We start from the raw sequence: 24,419 nt of genomic DNA, 5'->3' as shown, positions 1-24,419 counted from the left end.
TTTGGATTAAATAAAATAAGTTCTACAGATTTAGCTATTTTTCTTTAAATATTTGAAATGAAATTTAATAGTGTCATATGAACCTAACAAAAGTAATCAGATCACTAATTCTATATAATCAAATTCTATATATGTATTTCTCAATGCAGTTTTAAAATCATAAATAGTAGAAGGGAATTATTCATTGTGATTGCTATATATGAATAATGTTCAGCTAATTATCCACATATAGCATAGCATTACACATCATGCATTCTGACAAATTCTTTTTTTTTTTTTTTTAATTTTGTTATGTTGTCACCACACCATTATAATATCTCCAGTTCGTCCTGTTGGTAAGTAGCCATCCTTCTATCCATTTTAGTATATTTCATATAATTCTCCATCTTTCATTTGTTATCATTTAGATGTGTTTTAAAATAATTATTAATTACTAAATATCTGATAGAGAAGGAAAGAATTATTATTTACTTGTTTTCAAAGTTATTATACAATAAAAATAGAATAATGCAGGGACCTTAATAATTTGATGACATTTCTGAATCTGAATCAGATTGCATAATAGAATTAATGAATACATTTGATTTGTACAATTTAATTTGTGCCATCACTGAAATAAATAAAATTATACTTTTTAATGGTATCAGTAGTAATGTACTGGTAAAAGTAGATTTATATTTTTGGTGCTGTATTTTTTGAAAACATACAAAAGTAATGCTTTATCTGAAATGAGTTTGTTTCCAATATTAAAGAAATATTTACGCAGAACATTTAAAAACTATTATCCATGTCATTTTTATTTGCATTAGAAATGCCAGTCATTTTTTGTGTTCAGTATGCTCAGTATGATATTCAACAGAATATTGATGCAATGTTCTGTGAAATGACATTTCTAGAGATTGTTTTTTCAGTGCCATTGTTAAATAACAATACTAATATTGAGAGGTTATAAAAATTTTGATATCATTACCATTATTTTATAGGGTTTCAACTGAAATAAAAGAAGCATTTTTCTAATGTGTCAAATATGTAAGTGTCTTTTGGCTGTATGTGATATGAAATACAGGGTAGATATAGTTTTAGAAGTTTTCATTCTGTCTGAGAGGAAAAGAAAAGATCCAGACTTAATTACTGGTTGTTGTATTGTTTACATTTTCCAAAATCAGACATGAAAATTCAATTTTAAATCGTTAAATTATTGGTAGAAATTATTAAATTATCCCTGCTTCTCAATTAAAACAAATCATTTCTATTATATGGTACTGAGTTTACATATTCAGAATCAAACGGTGTTCTGCCTGACATTGATTGGAATTGTAATAGATTATTGTTAATCTATTTAATAATTAACATCTGATCTCTATTAGCAAAAACATAAATGATAACTATTTTCCTTATTTCTGAGATATCTTTTTTAAATTTAAGCATTTAGATTATCTTCTATAGGAGTTTACATTAGATGAATTCTGGAAATAATGCATTCATTTCTTTTCCCTCCATTGTTGTCTATTATTGTTCTCATCAGTTGTTCAGATAGACAAATTGATATCTTCATACATAGAAATATTATTGCACTGTTTCAACCTGGTTTGTTTGTCCCAAACACAGTAGCAGTGTGTTTCAATTATACACTCACACACATTTGGTAAAGAAATTAACAGTTTACTCAAATTCAAGGAGATATCAGCAGACAACAAATGTAAATCAAAACAGCCTCTGAAAGAGCTTTCCCAGGGTGTTTTTTCTTTTAACAGGAACATGCAGAATCCAGTAAAGAAATCCAGATCAGAGTGGTCAGCAAGTCCAGATCAAAATTTCATAAACAAAATCCAAATGAACATTATACAGCAGCCAGAGACCGAACAATTTCAGTGAAGGATGATGGCTCAGGGTTGCGTCTTAAATGAGGTTGCAGTCTTTAAATAAGGGATTTATTCTATATACTTAGACTAAGCACAAGAGCTGTGACAGTCTCCCCCTCCCCACAGTCTCCTCCAATCTCAATTGAGGGTTCAGGCTTTTCTGGGTATCATCAATGGAACTGAAATACCAAGTGTGGTACGTCCTCCCAGGAACATTCCTTTCCACCATTTCCCTTCCAGACCATCAAGTACTGTAATCAGTGTTGATATCAATGGGAGTCCAAAATATGTGCCATATAATACTCAGGTTCACCATCTACCATAACACATGATGGAAGCTGAACATCTGGATGATGAATATTTGCTGCAGCATTGGGAATCAATACTGATCTATGGAAGACTGGGTGCATTTTGATGATTACAGGTGATAAGCCTTTACTTCAATGGGAAAAAGAACTGGGAACTGGACATCTAGTTTTTTTGGATCTGCCCTAACAAATGTCAGGTGGAAATTCACACAAAGTCTGCAAATGACAAGGTGACTCTAGATTGTTGATACTGAAGTTCTTTACCTCCCTCAAACAGGTCTGTACATAACTATCTAGACCATGTCAAACTCATGACGTCACGTGACATTGCGCAACGTATCGGGCCGGTTTTGCCATTGCCAGCAATGGCTGGGCGCGGCTTCCACGTGATGCATCTGGCCCGCAGGCCGGCAGTTTGACACCCCTGATCTAGACATTACTGTTACTTTAGTTCCTATAGTAGAATTATTGAAAAACTGGACCAACAATGTTTTCTGAAGTGGCAGATTGGGAGTCAGTGTCAGAGTGTTCATATTCTGGTTTCCCGGAGAGAGCATCAGCATATCTATTATGGCTGCAAGAGATGTGATTCTAAAACTAAAGTGAACAAAAAAAAAAAAACGTTGAGTGGATTAGTATTTCCTGGTGGTTTGAAGATGTTCAAGATTCTGGTGATCAGTACAGACTTCCACTCAGTATCTGGCTCCCTTCCACTGTGTGTCTGTCTCCTTCTAGCAATTGTCATAAGGTTTCAAAAATGGCTTTAATTGCTGGCAGTTCCTTATCCCAGTGATATTGTTTTTCTCAGCCATCTTTCAGTTTCTGAGAGTAATAGTCACAGGAGAATATACTAGAGAAGCATCAAGTCTGCCTGGGGCAGTACTGCTCCTAAGACTACCTCAAAGATGTCACTCTCTATAACAAAAAGACGTGGATCTGGGTGAAAAAGATTAAGCTGAGAAGAAAATGCAGACTTTAAAGTTTCAAAAACTTTCTGAACCTTCTTATCTTATTGAAAAATGATGTTCTTCTGGAAGAGGTTGGTCAATGGTGCTGTGACTTTAGTAAACCAAAGAATAAAAAACGGATAATAATTTGTAAAGCCCAGTAGGCATTGTACATCCGTGTGTGGGGACTACCAAGACAAGATAGCATCCACCTTATCGGAATCCATGGAACTACCAAAATTGCCTAGAAATTCTATTCACACTAAGTGACTTTTGTAAATAGATGATTTTCCTGAGTTTCTGTAAATCAGTCTGACATGTTATACATGTTCTGCATGTATATCCTGCATCAGGATATCATCAATATAAATAATGATATAATGATCCAGAAAATCTCAGAACACACTGAGATTTCATAAGATGCTGGAAAATTGCAAGAGGATTCATCAGTCCAGGAGACAGGACCCTATATTCAGTATGCCCATAGTATGTGCAAAACACTGTATTTGATTCATTTCTCTTTCTTTTGCACATTAAATTGTACAACCTATAATATCTCACTTGATAAACATTTAGTATTGTAGAGGTATTCAGAGATGAATGACAAAGAGTAATGATTATAAACAATAATCTGATACAGTTGCCAGTAACCTTTGCAGATACTAGATTCTCACAATTTTTTTCTAAAGAACAGTACAGTAGCCCCTGCAGGAAATGATAAGGGTCAAATAAAATCTATTTTCACATTTTTATCAATGGATCCCTTCAAGGCTACCAACTTAGGTTGTGATAAAAAGTAGAGACATCCAAATGAGATCTTAGCCCCTGGTACCAGATCAATAGGGCAGTCATGCATGTGGTGCAGTAAATAATACGCTTTCTTTTGACTGATTACATCTGTGAGTATCTAATGAGAAAGTCATAACATGTTATTCAGCAGCTAAAATTGTAGGAATGATAAACTCATCATATATTATTAAATTCTTCATCTATAACCAGTTTTTCTTTTTAGATGTGACTACACAATGCTGTATATCATGCTAGATTCAGATTGACATATAAGTGGATGTAGTATTTCCCTCTGAAATTATAATCTGATTTAGGGCCATATGACAATTCAGTTTGCCATGTAGGCCAAAAAGGAGTCTCAGGACTGATTCCATATACCTATTTTCTTTCCTCTAGTCTCTAAGGCCAATTCTAACTGACATCGCAAAACATAAGCTGGTGAACCCAAAAACAGATGTAGCAGAAGACAATGCAAAAGAAAAAACATACTAGACAAATATGCAGATCCAAAAAATCTGAACTTTTCGAACTTTATGTCAAATGATAGACAGATAGATATACAGTATCTGAATGCATCCAGTATGCATTCTGAATAAATTCTCATTTTTGGTTATAGAACTAAAACTTAAATATCATCCTGATAGTATAAGAAACACAAAAATACAAATACCCCTAAAAATTCATTTTTGGATTACTGATAGTATGACAGAGGAGATTTTGCAGTGTTATTCAAGACAGAATTATTTTGATCTTGTGTTTAAATTGAATGCTAAAAACAAGTAACTTTGTTACTCACTTTAAAAATCATTTTATTTATTTATTTTGACATCTATTCAACAAACCTATATGATTTCCAATATACCAGCATGAACTCTGAGCAGTGCAATTAAAACAAAAATTGATTTTAAACAAACATGAAATATGTAGTTGTCCCAATAAAACTTACCTCCATCAATCAATGGATCATTAAATTATGAGTATTTTTTAACTATCCTATGCCTGTACAATTATTAGAAGAGCCACATGGTCAGGAAAGAGCAGTCTACAATAGGACAGTACATCAGCTACTTTCAGTTCAGAATAAAAGCTTACTTATGAATTTATGATTCTCAAAGTCAGTCAAAAGACTTATACAGTTAAACTTTTAGCTTTGTATAGACAAGAATTTTGCTACAGATGAAAGGACATTCAGCACATATTTGTTCTAGATCTTACAGTATGAATGAAATGTATTGTTTGGAACTCATCATTTCCTATTATTGTGTTAATAAATCGTGCAAGTTTCATATGGACTCCTACTGTTGAACTATAAGCTTTTCAAGCAACTTTGAATACTTATTAACATTTATTTAAGATTTGAATTATAGTCTTAATTTTGCCTTTTTGTGCTTTTATAGATGCATTCCAAATATAAAATTCTTTATTTTTTTCCAGTTCGTATTAATTCCTTTTGATACAGCCAAATATTATGTCAACCAAATTCATCTTTTTAATGAATATGTCTTCAATGAATTTCTATGTAATTACTTGATTACTAAAATTCTAAATTTAAAGCAATTAGATATGATTAAGCAGGCAATCATAGGGTTTTTTTATGCTATCATTGGATGTCTCTACTTCTATCAACCAATGAAAAAAGAGGAATCTCAAGTTCTCTACCAGAGGCCTGAAAGTTTGAGGGTTCTGCATAGTATCTTAGCTGTCCCCAGCACTGCACTTTTTTGAACCTAGAGCTCTGATGTATATAGGAGCTGTGGGAACCACTCTCCCAGCTTAGGAGTCACAGCCCTGAGTGCTCTTACCACACTTAGATTACTTTGGTCTTTACTTTCCACGTCCTCTCTATTTCCTCTTTCAGGCTTTTCTCTAGCTTCTCATACTCATACTCCTTCTACTTAATGTTGCTGTCACTTGGCACTACTGCGGGTTATTAACAAATTGCCCTATTAGCTGTTACCAATAGATCTGCCCTATTAGCTTTTACCAATAGATTTTAAAAAATAGCTAAATCTTAGTTTTGATCTAAGTCTCACAATGGAGAGCTATGTTTGAGGCATGCCATGGAATTTATAAGATATTTCTTAGAAATTTATATTGCAGTTTCCATTTTTATACAGTCACCCTACGGTCCTAATCTGTACTGTACAAGACCTAGGTCCACATTTTGACAGAGTAAAACTTCAAGATATGCTGTACACATGCTCCTTTAAAAAAATGTATTCCTTGTTCTTCAATTCAGCTCTTGCTAACTTTTATAATTTTTACTTGTGAGACAAAGTTGATTTCAGAAATTGAAAGTACCATGGCTTTTAACTTTTTGATATAGCTGTTAAAACTTTTCATCTTTAAATGTACTATTTTTACTTCTCACCTCATAGCACCTCCACAGTTTGTGGTAAGGCCACGTGATCAGATTGTTGCCCAGGGAAGAACAGTAACATTCCCATGTGAAACTAAAGGAAATCCTCAGCCAGCAGTGTTTTGGCAAAAAGAAGGCAGCCAGGTAAGTTCTTTAAATGAGAATTAATTCTTTAATTACTAGAGATATACAAGGCTTTAGAACCACTGTATCAGAAAGGGTATTTGCATGACAAACGTTTTTCTCAAAGCATATAAAAAAACAATGTTACTTGCAAGACTTATCAGGTTATGTTCCAATTTGCAGGCAGTCTCAGCAAGGGGGCACAATTCCCCTATTTATTTATATCAATATTGTGAATGGCAGTAATAATTAAATAATAATAATAATTTTAATTTATTTTTCAAGACTTTAAAACAAATTAAAATTATTATTATTATTTAATAATTATATTTAATAATAATAATATTTAATTATTATTAAATTAAATCATTAAATTATTTAATTATTTAATATTATTATTTAATAATAATAATATTTAATAATTAATCATTGATATAATGATCCTACTGGATCAATTCAGTATATTTTTCAAGACTTTAAAACATATTGAATTGATCCAGTAGGATCATTATATCCATGATTAATTTATTTTGCTATCCAGTTAAGTTTTTACAGAATATAAATATATTATGCTAGCCCTTTGTCTTGCTAACAAACTGGAGAAAATAATTTAGACTTGTTCTCCACAATCTAAACCGCAACAGCTACTTTCAATGGAATAGGAAGTTATTTCTATATCTTTTGGATGATAGCTAGCTTATATGCACCCATATGGTTGAACTACTGAAATATTTTCTTTGTTATATATCAGTTAAACTATAAAATGTATAAGTTGACACTCTTTATGAACTGAATAAATAATTCATGTGTCATGTTACCACTGTATATTGGAAAATTACAGAGATGTGGATCAAACATTTCCTCCTACGATTGATTGCATTTTTCTTTGTTTCAAAGCTTGACAGGTTTTTTGGTTGTTTGCTTCAATGTGCAGTGTGAGCATTATTTGAAGGACTTGATTCATATAATTTAAAAGTTGATTTCATTATGAAGAAAAGTATTCTTGGCTTGCTGCTGAGAAAATTTCTTTGAGGAGAAAATTTATGCCATTTTTAAAATTAAAATAAGAATTTTAAATATGTTACTGTAAAGTCTTAATAACATGGTAATGTTTATGTAAAGTGGGCTTATAGTGCCACACTTGAATCTAATAAAGTGGACATCCATCATGATGTAATAAAGAGAAGAGCTTCTAATTAAAGTAGGATATCATTTGCAGGATTACAGTCATTTAGTGTAATTGAAAAGTGTTAATACCCTTTTTTATCCACTTTCATTGGTATTACTTCAAGGGTAAAACATTTTAAGGTGAAAATGTATCTTGCTTCTTTAATTGAATGCTGTTACCTACTGATTGTAACATGTTGAAGCTGTTTAATTACAAACCTGTAGAATTAATTACAATATTGAGACCAAGTTCCCAGAGGGCTTAAATGTTCTCTTTTTGGCAAATAAATGTAACATAAAAATTGATACCTCAGTTGTTTATAATCAAACCTTGAAACATAGTTCAATGTGATTCATTATTCCCACATGTTGTTTTCTTAATTGAGCTTCAATAAAGCAACAGAGGTTAACCAGGTTAATGTTTCCACTCTAATATAAAAATGTCTGCTCTTTGTAGGGAGATATCAACCTTTTAAATGTTTAAAAGTCCTGTCATTGCATTTTATTATGAATAGTAAAGGCATATTACTTCAGCTTTGCCTAAATTGGATATATAAATTATTATTATTTTATTCTGTGTACCCAGTTGTCATTAATTTTACATTTCCTCCCTCAGAAAGAAAGAAAGGAAAAGCAAACTCTATTGTCTTGTATAATCATGGTCATATTCTTATGATCATGTAGATTTCTGTAACTTATATTAGCCTAGTAACGTAAATTTTAAGGCATTCTTATATTGGATTGTTTTTTTTTACTCTTTTACTAAGAGTTGTCAACTGGATAGGAGAGGAGTTAATAACTGTCCCTGGATTTTTCATGATGGTAGTTAGTATAACTGTTTATATTTAGTAGCTATTTCATTGAGATTTTAATCATATATTATATAAAATGCAGCAACTTTATACTAAAGAATATGTATACTTTATTCTCTGTTGGATTTCAGCAGTATATTTCCAATATTCTTGAATAAGTGAACCACGTTCTTCACAGTATTGTATTTGGATAATTGATTCTGTTGTTAATGGCTGGATTCCCATATTCACTAAATCATACCATAGATTTGGGGTGTGTATATTAGAACATACTGTTATGATTTGTTATTAAAAATATGCATTATTTATGAAATCCATGTGAAAACACAGCCAACATTTAAAAATTTAATTCTTATATTCAACATCACCATTTAATAACATATAAAATTTACTATAGGCAGTCTCCTGAAAAATCATAATTACCCACTAACATCTGATTATTTAAATACATATGGGCAAATAATATAATTTTCTTTTTAGAAATGTAATATCTACTAACCAAGCTACTTATGTAATTTCTTGTTTTTCTAAAGTTTATTATTAAAATAATTTCTGAAATTTTGCTGTGTTTGGGAACTTTAAGGAAACCATCTTAAATGTTCCACAAAACCAATAGCCTAAATTATAATATCTAGCTGAATATTTCTTAAGTAAGTAAAATCCTATTTTCCAATAAAACTGTGCACCTACCATATTAAAAATTATATATAATAAGTTCCAATTAAAAATTGCACCAATTTATCTCATAGGAAGTTATACAACCATGTGTACATAGTAATATGCCCATTGTGAAGAATGCTGCTGTTACTTAGAACAGGGCTTTTCAACCTTTTCACCCATTGTACCACTTTTAGGATATGGCAATATCCGAGTACCACCAGTTGCCTAGCAAGATGTCAAAAACTTGACCCCCCCCCCAAAAAAGGATAAAGTACAGGTAGTCCTCGACTACTACAGTTCACTTAGTGACTGTTCAAAGTTACAATGGCACTAAAAAAAGTGCCCCCCAAGCCACAGCCGAGCAAGACACCGCCCGGCCTCGCTCTTCCTCCTGTCCAAGGTTTTCATTGTTGTGAGCATTTCTGTTGAGGATTGGCAGAGGGGGTTGGGTGGGGGGGTGCTTGGTTTTTATTCCCCCCATCTGCTGGGTGGTTGCAGCAGGTTTTGGTCACTTCACATGACCCTAGGACACGGTGACCATCATAAATATGAATCAGTTGCCAAGCATCTGAATGTAAATCACAAGACCCTGGAGATGCTGCAACATTCCAGCTGATCAGCGCTTCTTCAGAGCTCAGCAGAAGTGCCAGAATGAGTCTGCTTTCCAGCTGATTGGTGGTTCTTCAGGGCTCAGCAGAAGCACCAGGATCAGCGCTGAGCTCCAGCTAGAGCCTGGCGTTGATCCTGGCCCTTCTGCTGAGCCCTGACAGCCCTGCAGCTCCAGCCATCTCTCGCTCAGGCTTGTGTGATGCTGCCACTGGTTCAGCTCATTCCCCACTACCACTTTTCTAGCATGGTCGCGTACCACCTGCCAGGTGCCAATGTACCACAGGTGGTACCCGTACCACTGGTTGACAAGCCCTGACTTAGAAAATCTTTAGTGATTCAGCTTTGAACTAAATGATTTGCATTACCTCTACAGAATCTTCTATTTCCGAATCAGCCTCTCCAGCCTAATGCCAGGTATTCTGTGTCACCAACTGGAGATCTTACTATCACAAATATTCAGCGGGCTGATGCAGGATATTACATCTGTCAAGCACTCACAGTTGCTGGAAGTATCTTAGCAAAGGCTCAGTTGGAAGTTACAGATGGTAAGAAATGATCTTCATGATATATTGTTATTATTGTTATATATTGTTTTATATATGTTTATGATTCCAAGTCATGAATTGTTTGTAGATCTAAACTAATTATTTGGATTGACCAAAAGGCAGTTAGGGCAGTTTAAATAAGAAGCTACCAAGACAAGAATAATTGAAATCAAATACCCTGTTCTCTCATTCACCCACTCTGACAAATGTCTAGATAATTGGAGATTCTTTAGAACGTCTCATATGCAGATAATTATTTCCTATTGTATTTATTTTAATAGCTACTGAAAGTACTTAATTACTGGAAGAACTAAACTAGAAGTAATCCCCATATTATATAATTCTAAATTTGCAAGTAGCTTTAGTCCAAAGTGAAATCCTACATGCAATTTTTTACAGGAAATATACACATACATACACATATCCCATGACAAAGGGGTATAAATTATTTTGGACACAATGAATTATACCAAGTCAATTGATTCTTAGTCAGAAAGTACTTTTCAGAAAGAGTATAAAATCTCTTTTAGCAAAATGACTATCAGGTGAGAGGGAGAATTTTTTATATAACGTAATGAGCCTAATATATAAGTGGTTGTTACTTAGTATCTGCCTCATTTAATGACCAAAGTTACAACCATACTAAAAACAGCTTAACAACTATGCCCCACAGTTATGTCCTTTCCAGCACCTCTTTCCTCTTGCTTATTTACACCATACCAAAATATTTTTAAAGAGAGACAGAAGCAAACCCAGATCTGCTGAAGGAAATAGTAAAAAACAAAGGAAAACTGGAGTGAAATCATAAGTTGTGGTCATGTAATTTTCACTTTTGCTTAACAACCAAGTGTACGGTAACAGTAACAGTAATTGAATGAGAACTACCTGTATATAAAATAATATACTATAATATAATAATCAATATCTAAAATATCTAAATATATCCCTGATGTTCTATATCATTATATAAACTTCCACTGTTTATATGAAGTTCATAAAGTTCGTAATAATAATCCCACACATTTATGCTAAGAAAATATAAAAACTGAAATTGTAAAATTGAAAAGTCCACATATGCCTTGGGTATTTTTATATCTGTGTAGTGGACTGTCAATAAGCCATAGTTAAAAAAATTATATGAATATAATATCCCTGAATTATATCTAAATGTGATAAATAAGGAAATCTATTTGTTGTGACACTGTTGATGCTGTAGGAAATCCAGCAGCCCACTATATATTATATGTAAGGTGATACATAACCTCCTATTGGTTTTATTCTGAAAGGTATAATTTACAAGCAGAAAAATGAAGTTAATTTCCTTCACTGTCCTACAGGCTGACAGGCATGAGTTGCAAGTTATTCAGGCCTAGATATTAAGGTAAAATCAGACTTTTCCTATTAAAATTAATAGGGATACGTCAATTTTAACAGCTGAATTTCTGGTCCTTTACTTAGAAATATGGATAGTTAACACACTTCCTTTTTATAGCACTTTGCATTGCAATATTTGCAATTTCTAAGTCAGCTTAAATACCATATAATTTCTACTGAGAGATTTTAAAAATATGATCTCAATATTTTTTTTGGGGGGGGGGAATTATCAGGATTTAAAGTAGTGGTTAATCCTTGAAATGAAAACTGCAGTGAAAGAAGATTGAGGCAGTTATTTAGGAAAGCCAGTTTAAAAAATAGTTTAAGTATGAATCACTCTCTTCATGAGTTATTTGAGTATCTGCAATTCAAGTGTAAAACAAAAATCACTGAGGTGCATTTAGCAAGGTTGTCAAACATTTCGATAAATTACCTTTATAGTATATTGTATATTTTATTTTATATGTTTATAATATTTTTTTAAGAAAGCATTCATCATTTGAATTTTTCTCCCAAATGTTTATGTTTTGTCATTAATATTAAAATAATTCAATGCAAAATTGATTAGTATTTCAGGGCATTCTGAACCATCTGTTTTTGCAATCTTATTAAATATCTTTTGGCAGATTGTAGAATTTTTACCATTAAAAATGTTGCATTAAAGATTTTGTTTCATAAGTTCTGTAGATACTCAGAGGTTTCATTAAAAAATAGCCAGGCTAATTTGAAATTATCTGGCTTTTCACAAGCAGATATTCGTCATGATTTATAGATAACAGTTCAGCAGCATTTTTTGGTGGAATAAAACAGGGCTTTCTTTTCTCAAAATACTATAATGCCTGATTGAAAAAGAAAGAAAATTTGTTTTTTATTGTTATATTTTTAAAAGTATGCAGCTAAATCCTGAGTACTAATTATTGTCCTGTTCCCACTTTAAATATTGCCTTTTTTCATTCTTTATGACAAAATGATTCATTTTGATGCAGTTCATTTTTATATGATTAAATAGACATTTAAAACTAATGGAAAAGCAGTGTTTTTAAAATATGTGCCTGTGTTTCTGTAGTAGTATTTCACTCGCTAATAAGTAGTTCAGCTTTGATTGAAATAAACAGTGCATTCAGTTCCTGGTCAAGAGGACATGACATGCAAATGGTGGTGGTAGAAAGCTTAAATTCAATAGGATGTGAAGAGAATAAGTCAAATTAGACCCATGAGTTAAAACAACTCCTTCCTTCATGAAGGATTTTATTCTCTTGCAGGATTTATTTCTATGGAACACAAACAACAACCTATCTTAATTTTTATTTATGGTTTATTAAATTTATATGCCGATTGATTCCCAGCATGTTAAATGTTAAAAACAAATTTAAAATAACAAACTCATCTGGGTTAATAGCTGTTGCTTTTATCTTTTTATTTTATTTTATTTGATTTGATTTCTATAGCCACTTACTGTCATTTTTTAAAGATGGAATTCATTGAAAATATAATATAAAGAATTTCATATAATAAGGATAACATTTCGTTTAGCTTTTCTATCTACTAGAATTTTATGGAACTACTAGAAAACATGTAAAATAAAATAATTTTGCAGACAAATTTTATTAATCTGTGAAAACAAATCAACATTTATAGTAACCGCAATCTGTACCAATGTCTGAGCAGGGTTTAGAAAATATTACATTAAATAGTTTTGAAATTGAATGAAAATGTCTATGGAATATGCTTTATTTCCTTGCTCCATCACTGAAGCATAAAAAACTCTAAAATACATATATATATTTCCTTCTTTGTTTGCACAACAATATTAAAATGCTGTTTACAATAAGCAGTACTGACACTTGCTTTAACAGTTTAGGCAGACTTTATGTAAGATTTTATATATATATTTGTTTTCTGAGGTTTTTGTGGGTGTTTGTATGTAGATCTTTGGTTATTCGGGCTTTCTCCTGCGTCAAATTGGAAGTGTCTTGGCGACGTTTCGATGAAGTCCCATTCGTCATCTTCAGGCTGGTGTTTTCGGCTTCTTGCTCCTGGAAGCAAGAAGCCGAAAACATCAGCCTGAAGATGACGAATGGGACTTCGTCGAAACGTCGCCAAGACACTTCCAATTTGACGCAGGAGAAAACCCGAGTAACCAAAGACCTACACACAAACATACACACACACACACACACACATATATATTGTCCATTATAATACATATTTCAATAGTTTTTCTTTAAAAAGAAAATATCTTTGTCAATTAATTAGGTTTTGCTGTTGAAATAATTCTAATCCTTTAAATGATAACATAAATAAAGTATTTAAAAGCTTCCTGGCCAGAAGATGCCAGATTTTGTATAAATATATACAATACATGAATTTCCATATTAAATGCTTGAACACATTTTGAAAATAATTACTTACATAAGATAAACAAAAGGACTTGTGGCCCCTTAAAGAGTAGCAAATATATTAACAAGTCACAGTGATGTGATTATCACATTCTACAAATGTATTAATATTCAGTTTCATTTACACATAATCAATTTTACAGTTCTTAAATTTCAACATGACTCAGCTGCTCTTTTGAAAAGGACATATGCAACTTTCATTGTTTTAATCAATAAAAAGAATGATATATTTAATCATTACTAAATAAATCAATTACAGTTTTCTTTATACTTAGTTTTGTTTTATTCCTTTTTTCTGAGTAACATCAGTAATAGCATTTAGACTTATATTGCGCTTCATAGTGCTTTACAGCTCTCTCTAAACTGTTTAAAGTCAGCATATTGACCCTAATAATCTGGGTCCTCATTCTACCAAAAGAAGGCTGAAGCAACAATAATAAAAAATTACAATACAATTAACTTAAAAACAATGAACAATCTTACAATATTTCTTTTATAAAAATAGCTTGCAAGAAAATAAACATTAATATATTCCTTATATATGAGATAGCTCAGTTGCAAAATGAAATATATAAGTAGCTTACATGTTAAAGCACATTTTTAATACTGTAATTTAAGCATATAAATATATTTTACATCTTTGTTCAAAGTCATTTTCTGAATGACTTAATGATTTTCTTAATGATGGCTTACATAAATTTTAATAAATAGCTTGTTAGTTTCTCAATGTATCTATTAATCCAGAAGGCTATGGGTATGAAAAACATACTTGGCATTCCCCAGAAATCTACAGAGTGGATATATAGTTTTATATAAACTGTAATAGAATGTATGATGTTCTTAACTTTGTAATGCATCTTGTACATTCAGAAAACATTCTGGAAGTGAGGGTGAAGGTTCGTTCTCCTGGCTTGTGGGTTGGTTTCTGAACATTTCATTACTAGGCTAGGTAACATCTTCAGTGGTGTTTAGGGGATGTCTGTGTCTGTGTCATTGTTGAATAGTTCCTACAGTTTTACAGGCAAGATTTCGGAAGTGGTTTTCCATTGTCTTCTTGCCAAGCCTGAGAGGGTGTGACTAGCCCAAGATCGCTCAACTGACTTTGTGCGTAAAGTGGTATTAGAGTGCATGGTCTTCCAGTTTCTAATCCGGTGCCTTAACTACTACAATGAACTGGCTCTTAGCAACTACTAATATAATTTTGTAGAAAATGGTTTTCAAAATAGTGGCATCTGAGTCTGAATATTAAAGGATATCTACTAATATATGCACATATATATATTTAAATTCAGTTTTAACAGATAGGCCTCCACCCATCATTCTCCAGGGACCTGTAAACCAGACATTGGCAGTAGATGGAACAGCTTTACTGAAGTGCAAAGCTACTGGTGACCCAATGCCTGTTATCAGCTGGTTAAAAGAAGGATTTACTTTTCTTGGCCGAGATCCAAGGACATCTATACAAGATCAAGGAACTTTGCAAATTAAACCTTTACGGGTGAGTATATTTTGTAACAACATATTTACCTTTCTGAAATCAAGAGAGTAATAGTTAAATGAGAGGTGCTTAATTATTTATTGATTGTACATCTCATGTAGAAGTTTAGGCACTCTGGGTTAATGAACAGAAGCTGACACAATTTCTGAAATATTTGTTCCAATGTAAATGCATAGTTATTATGTCTGTGTAGTTGTTTACAAGCTCCAAATAAGAAAAACTGTGCATATGGCAAATGCAGAATTTTGAACAATCTTCCTGTTAATTAAGTGCTGCTGCTGCTGCTCTTCTATTATTGATGCCTCTTTTCTTGTTCTTTCTATAGGTGAATTTTTTAATTAGGTTTTAATACAAAATTGAATTTCTAGGTCTATTGTGCATTATCCAGGTAAAGAAAATTCTATAGGTAACAAATATTCTATCTCACAAACTTTTAGGTTTTGATTTTGTTATATTTACTTTCAACAGCTATGACATCTTCTAAGCAGCTTTCTGACTAGCAATTTTAACTTTTAAGAAAAGTAAATGGGTTAATGGATGTGTTGAAATCAAGGCAATAGTTAAAAAGGTAAAAAATAATCTCCACTAGAACTGCTCAAATTTTGTTTATACTGTATCTGCAGAACAGAACTACAGTTTAATGCAGATGATCTGACGAAAAATATAGCTGACACTGAATAGTTATCCACAAATTCAGTATAACCAAAATAAATGTTAGTTATACAACAATGATCTGCACAGAACAGTTGACAAAATGAAATTCATTGTCCAACTTTATCACAAAAATGATTTTCTAAACTATACAAAAGAAATTTGTGAACTTGAAATATTGTGGAGCAAAATTTGGACAATATGAAACAAAAACTGAATTCTTGGTGCACATCTTTAAGGAAGGAAAGAAACATTTTGAGGTAAAAAGAGCAAAGCATTTGCTGGAAGGAACATATCATCAACCATTAAATACGGAGATGTTATTTAATAAACTATAATAATTAGTTAGTTAATAAACTATATTAAGCCAGTAATATAGGAAATATTGCATGGGTGGAAGGAAAATGCATTCAACTAAATGCTCAAATATGTTTTGTCCCATAACCACTGAAGAATTGAGGTGAAAAGTGATTGGATTTTTCATTAAGGTAACAATCTGCAATATATATCTCCAAATCAGCTATAAAGTACTTACAGGAAAGAAAGATGAATATTTTTGAGAGACCTTTGAAGGCTCCAGAGTTGAATATTCCTAAAAATCAAAAGAGCAGAGTTAAAGACTCAATAAATGCAATTAATCAATAGCAAGAACAGAAATATTATTAGTTTGGCTACAGAAAATTTTTGATGCTGTTTTTTTCCCTGTTGGAAGCTGTCATTTGTCAAAGGAGACATTACAAAGTTCACCAATGGTGTTCCATCTTTGTACCTGCCATATTCAATGTGTCCTCATTTTGTCTCTGTAAACAATTGTACATACTGTAAATAGTAGCCGTGCATTTAAACTATTAGAAAGTTGTGTACTATATAAAGGTTTATAGGTCCTTTTCATTTACAAACTGGAATCAAACAATTTTATTACAATATGCAAAATTGCCATTCAAGTAAATACATTAATTAATTATAAAATACTCAGGAACTGTTACAAAAAATATTTTATTCAATAAAGAGAAGAAAATTTTTGAACATTAATGTATAAATATAAAATTAAATAATAGGTATGGAGCATGTGAGAAAATTGAAATGAGACAAGTTTACTGGTAGGCAAGACTAAATAGTAAAACATATCAGTAATTACCTCAACATATGATAAATCCCACTTTTAGGTTGAGAAACAAAAATACTGTTGTTTAGCTACAAAATAGTTATCCTTGTATTTATTTTCCTATCTTCAGTTGCTGCACATGATAACATTTTAACTCATCCACAACTAACTCATGAATGATACATATTTACAACTTTCCTTTCCAACATACATGAGATAGTGAACTGATTCAAGGAACTTTCTTATGTTTTTCTGGCTCTTAATTTCCAAATCTTTAATATTTTCATTAAATTCTATTTATTCAAAGCATGTTACCCAATTATCTGCACAAACTAGAATAAGCATCCCAATGATTTTTATATAAATACTAGTTTCATTTATTATTATTTTGTGTTAGTTGTCTTGAGTGCTTGCAAAACCGAAAGGCACTTTATGTCTCAAATAAATAAATAAATCATTTTGCAAAAAGGCTCCGGCAGAGGGTTTTAGTTCTTAAGTGTTTCTTTTAAAAATTTGCATTCATCTTTCGATAACTATTTTTTATAAATTCATATGTTTACCCAAGAGCATATATGCACCCATATGGACATATAAAGTAAATACTTATAGAATAGGCTGAACTTTAGATTTGATTTAAAAGAGATTTTTCAGAATGTGCATGAGCATAAATACCTGTTTTTGACTAATTAAAGCAGGCAGAAATGTTTACAGAACATAATGCCATCTGTAGTATAGTTTTCTTTAAATATTCACATATATTTTCCATTAAGTTGAAGAAAAGTGTGTTCCCATATCTGTTTATTGTACATGGATTTTATTTCTGCTGCTGCTGCCAATTTCCAGGTTTTTGGCTTCCCTACGCAATTTCTTTCAAGTTCAGTAACTTTACTATTAATGATTTTATGAGAAAATGCACAGGAGGTTTATCTTTACTTATTCTATGCTTAAGTTGAATGCCCTTATCAGATGTCTCAGCATTCCATGTATCTTTTATCTTTGTGATGTTTCTTCTGTTTGTTGAACAGCTTATTCTTTTTCTGCTTCTGTCATTATAGATTTCAGTTAAATTCTTCAGATTCCTTCAAAATCAAAATTTAATCTGTATTTTAATCAATAAGTTGTAGTCTTTTCTTAGTTTATTTGCTTACTATAATCAACTAGTGTTCTTTCCATTGTTGTATTGTCTAATATGGCACATTTTATTCAGTTCTTTGACCACACCTGTGCACTTTACATTCTAATATATTGCTATAGCTGTATATTTTAAAATTACTTTTATTAAAGTAAAAAACAAAGCTCATACGGAATTTTATTTTTTTAAAAAAAATATCAGATTTGTAGATCTGTTCTGCAACATTATCACAATATTTTTATGATTGACCTGAAGCAATCAACATCCATCATTTCTGACTAAGGCTATATTTTTTCTTTAAACTACATTTTAATGTGCTATGCTGCTTTTTTCCTGAAGCTGTATTCCATGTATTTTTTTTTCTAAGATTGAAGTTCTTCCTGTAAATTTCCTATGGTTACCCATATTGTAACTGAAGTTTGCACCAATTACAATTATTTGTCAAGCTATACATTTTTCAAATGCCTCATCTGTCATGACTTTAAAGTAATCTATTAAAATAGTTGAGAAAAAGTGAAGGAAAATGACTGTGCAGTCATATGCATGACAAGACAATTTGGAACAGTTTTCAAAGCAGCTAATAAGAAAAAGACAGTTTATTCAAAATAAAGTTCCATGTATTTCAAAACCCAGCTTTTGAATATGCACAGCTTTGTTCCAAAATGCTTTTTGAATATTGGTGTTCAAAATATGATCCCAAATTTGAATGCATTTTCTTTTATTATATGCTTTCAGTGCAACTATTTATTTGTAAAGGTCCTGGCAACCAATTTTAATCAATCTTTAAGTAAAATCATACTATTTTACTCTGTTAACCAGCTCAGTGACAAAAAATATCTTTTAAAAGGAAAGAAATTTCTATTTCTAATTTCTAGTTTCTTTTCTATATACTCTGGTATCTGTTAGAACAGGGATCCCCAACCTCCCGGTCCATGGACCAGTACCGGGCCTCGGCATGCAAGCAACCAGGCCACACAAACAAGCAAAGGATGCAGGCAGCACACAAAACCATGCCCCCTCCGGTCCACGGAAAAACCTCTCTCCACGTAACTGATCCCTGGTGTCCCAAAGGCTGGGGACCTCTGTTTTAGAAGTGCCATTTTGCAAAACTGCCTTATCTCTCAGCAATCTATTTTAAGGCAACACCTTGTCCTAGAAAAGTGAAACTCTTTGCCTGAGCACCACAAATAAAAACTAGCAAAAAAAAGCACAGGGTACTTTGCTTTGCCTTATCTAGCTATTTTACTGGAAATGGCCAGCAAAACAACTTGATGCAATGTTTAATGTATCACCAAGAAGCGCATGAGGAAATATCAAGGAAGTGCTTCATAGAAGCCTCAGACCAAGTCTCATCCAGATCTAGTATTTCTAGACTTTAATACTGTCTCTTTATCTTGATCATTATTTTCTCCACAATTCATTACAAGCCTTCCTTTAACAAATTCTAATGTTAATTCTGCCTCAACCTGCCACATGTTTATCCTTTGTCCATAATCCTGTGCAATTGTTCAAGACAGCATTTATACATTCTTGAATGTCTTTGCCTTTCCCAAGTTTTATCTGATGTAGTTTTATTTAAAACAACTTATTATTCACTCTTGTTCTTTTAGAACAGGGGTGTTAAACTCAATTTCATTGAGAGCTGCATCAGCATTGCGGTTACCCTCGGGCTGGCTGGGTGTGGCCAGGGTCGGTGCGGCCTACTGGGTGGGCATGAATGGAGTGGGTGTGGCCTACTGGGTGGGCGTAGTTTTGGCAGGCAGCGGGGTGCTGTCCTCACAGCACTGAGAGGTGGAGCCGGGCGGTGTGAAGCTCGCCAACTTTGCACCTTTCTGCCTGCTGAAACTGGGCAGGCTGGGGGCTAGGCAGCATTGCACTTCTCATCAGATTCGCACCACCCAGCTCAGCCTCTTGGCACTGTGAGGAGAGCACCCCGCTGCCTGCCGAACCCTAGAGCCCATCAAGCCGGATATGTGAAGTAGGCGAGGCCATTTGCTGGCCACTTCCCGGTGATGGTGCATTTCTTCATTCCTTGCAAAGGGTGACACCTCCCCAGCATGCACCCAGGGAGTTGGGCCGACACAACCGGGACTGGTTCCTCACTATTTCCAGATGGCCTTGTGGAGCTAAGACTGAATGTGTTTCAGCATAGATGGCCACCACAAAATTGTACATTGGCTCCCAGCCAGCCTGGGCCAGGGCCAAGGCAGCAGGGACCATTCCCTCACTATTTCCAGGATGGCTTCACGGGCCACATGAAACCACTTCATGGGCCTTGTGTTTGAATGTCTGTTTTAGAAATTCCAGGATAAGTCCCCCTTTTCTATTTTCTAATTTGTTAAGTATACCTATTTTACCCTGCTATTAATATATGTGTAGTATATAATGCTTGCTCATTTTGTTTATTCCAATCTTTAGGATTTCATAGTAGTCTCTCTCTGGTAATGGCCTCCTTTAAATCAGCTTTTTATGCTTTGTACTTCTACAGTTGACAATTTGAATTACTCGGTTTCATTTTTGAAACTGTGGGAATATCATTTTTATACCCTTGTTTTTTAAAAAATAATTCATAGCTATCAGGGGATAGGTTTGTTAAATGTACCTAGGAAGGTGTTCTAACAGAATTTTAACTCTACGTATATACAAAATGACAATTAGCAAAATTTGGTAGTACAATTTATGCTGTCCTCAGGTTGCATAAAATAGATTATTGCTCTTCAACAGAATGTTAATAAATATATCAATATGGGAAAAATATTATACACTTGCTGAATTGGAGAAGGTGACAAGGTAAAACAGTTTGAATCATGGAATTCTTGCATGTATGTAAAATTAAAGTTGGTTGGTAAATAAAGTAAGAAATTTGTAATATGGAAGTACAGCATGCATGAAAATAAAGAGAATACTTACCAAATAATTCATCATTGAACCAAGAGTAATCCAGGAATATGCAATGATTCCTTTGTAACATATAAAAATGTTAGGAAAGTTTCTGTTGATGCTAAAGGCATGTGCTCTTGGAGAATTCAGAGTATGCTTATTTGAGAATGTAGATCAGGGGTATCAAACTCACAACGTCACGTGACATGTCATGATGTATTGCGATTTTTTTGCCATTGTCAGCAATGGGGTGGGCGCGGTTTCAGCATGACGCATCTGGCCTGCGGGCCGGCAGTTTGACACCCCTGATGTAGATGATATTTTGTGTTGTTCATGGAGAACTTATCCCTACCAAATGTTAAATTAATGATATGATTTAATGGATCATATAAATCTGAAAATTAATTAATCAAGACCATAATATTTGTGACTGATAGGAGAAATGGTGTGAACAATTATTACTTACTCACAAATTATGAATATGAATGTAATGTAAAATGTGTATTTTAAAATAGTTATTAAGTAAATAAATGTGGGAAATTAAAATATGGCCTGCTGATAAATGTGCTAAACTGAATCTTGTCTGCTGTAGAGAGTAAATATAAAAAGAAATAAAAGTGGCTGTTTATAAGTTTGAGTCTGTCCACTTTGTTACTACAAAAAATATAGGATTAGGTGACAAAAGTGAACCGAGCAACTGAGAAGCAGCAATTAAACAACAAATCAGTAACAGCACATGTGACCTAAACATAAAGCCACTATTATTATATCTCTTCTTCTACATATACATACCTACCTATGGCAAGTTTTGCAGTATTAGCTCCACATTACTATAAAACTGAAAAGCCTTCAGAAACAAGCCAAATAATTTTCTTGGTAGAATAATGCTGTTACTTACTACTTATGATTTTGAAGGAATAAGTATAAGATATTAGTGTCATGGTTCCCTCTAATGAACCCAAACAAATCAGAACTCCAAGGGTTGTAAACTCCTCAAAGAACATGTTTTTTGGATACATAATATCGGCGCAATCAAAAGTGAAACCAACTCTAAAATTCTCAATGTGGATTCACTGTAACTAAATATAAAACTTCCATCTATCTATCTATCTATCTATCTATCTATCTATCTATCTATCTATCTATCTACTGTTTAAGATATATATATATATATATATATATATATATATATATATATATATACACATAAATACGCTGTTTAATTGGTATTGTGTGAATTGTTATACAGTTTATAATTTATATCAAATGCATACACTGAAAAGTATGCTATATACAGTATTCATTCCTCCAGTTGCAACCTCAACTGAGGTGGCCTATATATTTGATTAAATAATTATGTACACAAGCAATTATATAATTGAGAAATACAATTATTTGAATAAACAGTTTTCTCTTACACAGTTGAAGGAAATAAATGTTGGAGGTAGATTAACAATGTACTTGAATAGTCATGGTTTTCCAACAATTTGAAAGCAGCAGTTAAAGATGAAAACTTCATGATTTCAAACTAACTTTCTGACTTAATTAATGGCTTCTGGCAAGCATTTACATGTTAGATGTTTGCAGGCAATTGGTCTCTATTCATCTATAGAGACAGCTAAATATTGCTCAATCTAGCAAGTCCATTAATCACTTGTGATGATAAAAGATCTTCCTTATTGAGAAAGTAATAGCTGAAAAAGTGCAAAACTTTTAAGCTTACAAAATAATATGGTATAATGAATGTTCATTAAGTCCTAGAGGGTAAGTTTACAGTAAATCAAACCTGTGCCAGCTCAACGTACCTCACAGATTTTTATGAGGAACTAAACAAAAAAATAAGAATGCTATATATACTGTATTGAGCTCTTTTACAAAAAAGAATGCAAGATTAATTACTTGATTATCCTCAAATACTTACAAAAACAAACCTTTAAAATTGATTTTTTTTCTGAGTCTTGAAAAAAAATGTTAAATCTGATGGTTTAAGAAAGCAGAAAATGTTTATGATTTAAAATCAAAAAGTATAATTTTGCCCTTGCATTGTACTTCCTGATATAGACCATTTAAAAACAATTTTATTTCAAGTATGAAATAAAACAAAAATTTACTAGACATAATCAGGACATTCAACACATTATCACTGATCCTTATTAAAGTTTTTGTTAAGTGCAAAATTAAGTATAATATTATTTCCCCTTTAAAATTATAACTTTAAGCTAGTGATAGTAGTTATGTGGGACATAGGTTGGGATGGAAATTTGAAAATATATAAAATAAAATTAAGGAATTATTTCAGTTTACTAAATGAAATACATAATTATTTCTTGTGAAATATTGTATTCCAGTTTATAATAATTCTGAATAATGCTACCCTTTTAGTTCACAACAAAAATATTTTTAAAAAGAAATGAATATTTTAAGTAAAGGATTGATATTTCTTATTTCCATGTCTTTAGATATCTGACATGGGCACATATACTTGTGTTGCCACAAGTTCAAGTGGGGAAACATCTTGGAGTGCTGTGTTGGATGTTACAGGTAAGTTATACCTACGTAACACAGAAAAACAAAACAAAAATATAATAGGAAAAAAATAGGACATTCAAAACATTATCATTGATTCTTATTAAAATTTTTGTTAAGTGCAAAATTTAATATTGTGCAAGCCTTCTACACATATAAAACTTTTCTACTCCCCCTCTAGCTTTCTAGCTTCAAGACCCAGTGGTAGAAGCCATTGTATTGGCAAAAGTTAATTCAGAACTCCATAGACAGGTCAGCAAGCTTAAAGCACTGTCTATAATAACCATTGTGGCCCTTCAGTATATTGAGAAACTTCATATTTGTCCCTCCTAAAAACTCTGTACGTGGAAGGAAATATTAAGTCCAGAGACAATGGTGTCCATAAGAGACCAAAGTGACATCAACATAGCAATATATGTGGGATTATGTCATCACTCCCAAAGATGCAATTATATACTAATATTACAATATCTAATGCAAATGCGTAAGTCATTGAATTTATTTCAAATCATCACACATGTAAAATCATTTTGCAGCATAAGCTGATGCATCCATATTTTTTCACTTTGGAAAAGTATGAAGGGAGATGATTTAAAAGCAAAATGCTTTATGTTCAGTAGAACATATAAAGTCTATCCTTTAATTCAGGGGTATGAAACTGCCGGCCCACGGG

General features: G+C 32.5%; 1 protein-coding gene across 16 annotated transcripts in view; it reads left to right on the top strand.

The window, feature by feature from the left end:
* Positions 1–24,419, top strand: part of ROBO2 (roundabout guidance receptor 2) — a 908,846-nt gene that overhangs the window by 796,341 nt on the left and 88,086 nt on the right. For 12 of the 16 annotated variants that reach the window (XM_039337222.1, XM_039337218.1, XM_039337210.1 and 9 more), the window contains 5 exons: positions 324–335; positions 6,285–6,409; positions 10,010–10,181; positions 15,247–15,452; positions 23,680–23,761. In XM_039337222.1, coding sequence (XP_039193156.1) covers positions 324–335; positions 6,285–6,409; positions 10,010–10,181; positions 15,247–15,452; positions 23,680–23,761 — 597 coding nt within the window. The remainder of the gene's footprint in view (positions 1–323; positions 336–6,284; positions 6,410–10,009; positions 10,182–15,246; positions 15,453–23,679; positions 23,762–24,419) is intronic. The other 4 variants (XM_039337213.1, XM_039337212.1, XM_039337221.1 and 1 more) reach the window with 1 other exon arrangement.

This window comes from Crotalus tigris, unplaced genomic scaffold, assembly GCF_016545835.1.
Source record: "Crotalus tigris isolate CLP2741 ecotype Arizona unplaced genomic scaffold, ASM1654583v1 scf7180000017672.2133156, whole genome shotgun sequence".
Taxonomy (NCBI): domain Eukaryota; kingdom Metazoa; phylum Chordata; class Lepidosauria; order Squamata; family Viperidae; genus Crotalus; species Crotalus tigris.
Note: the sequence above shows the minus strand (reverse complement) of the source record. Positions and strands in the feature narration are given on the sequence as shown.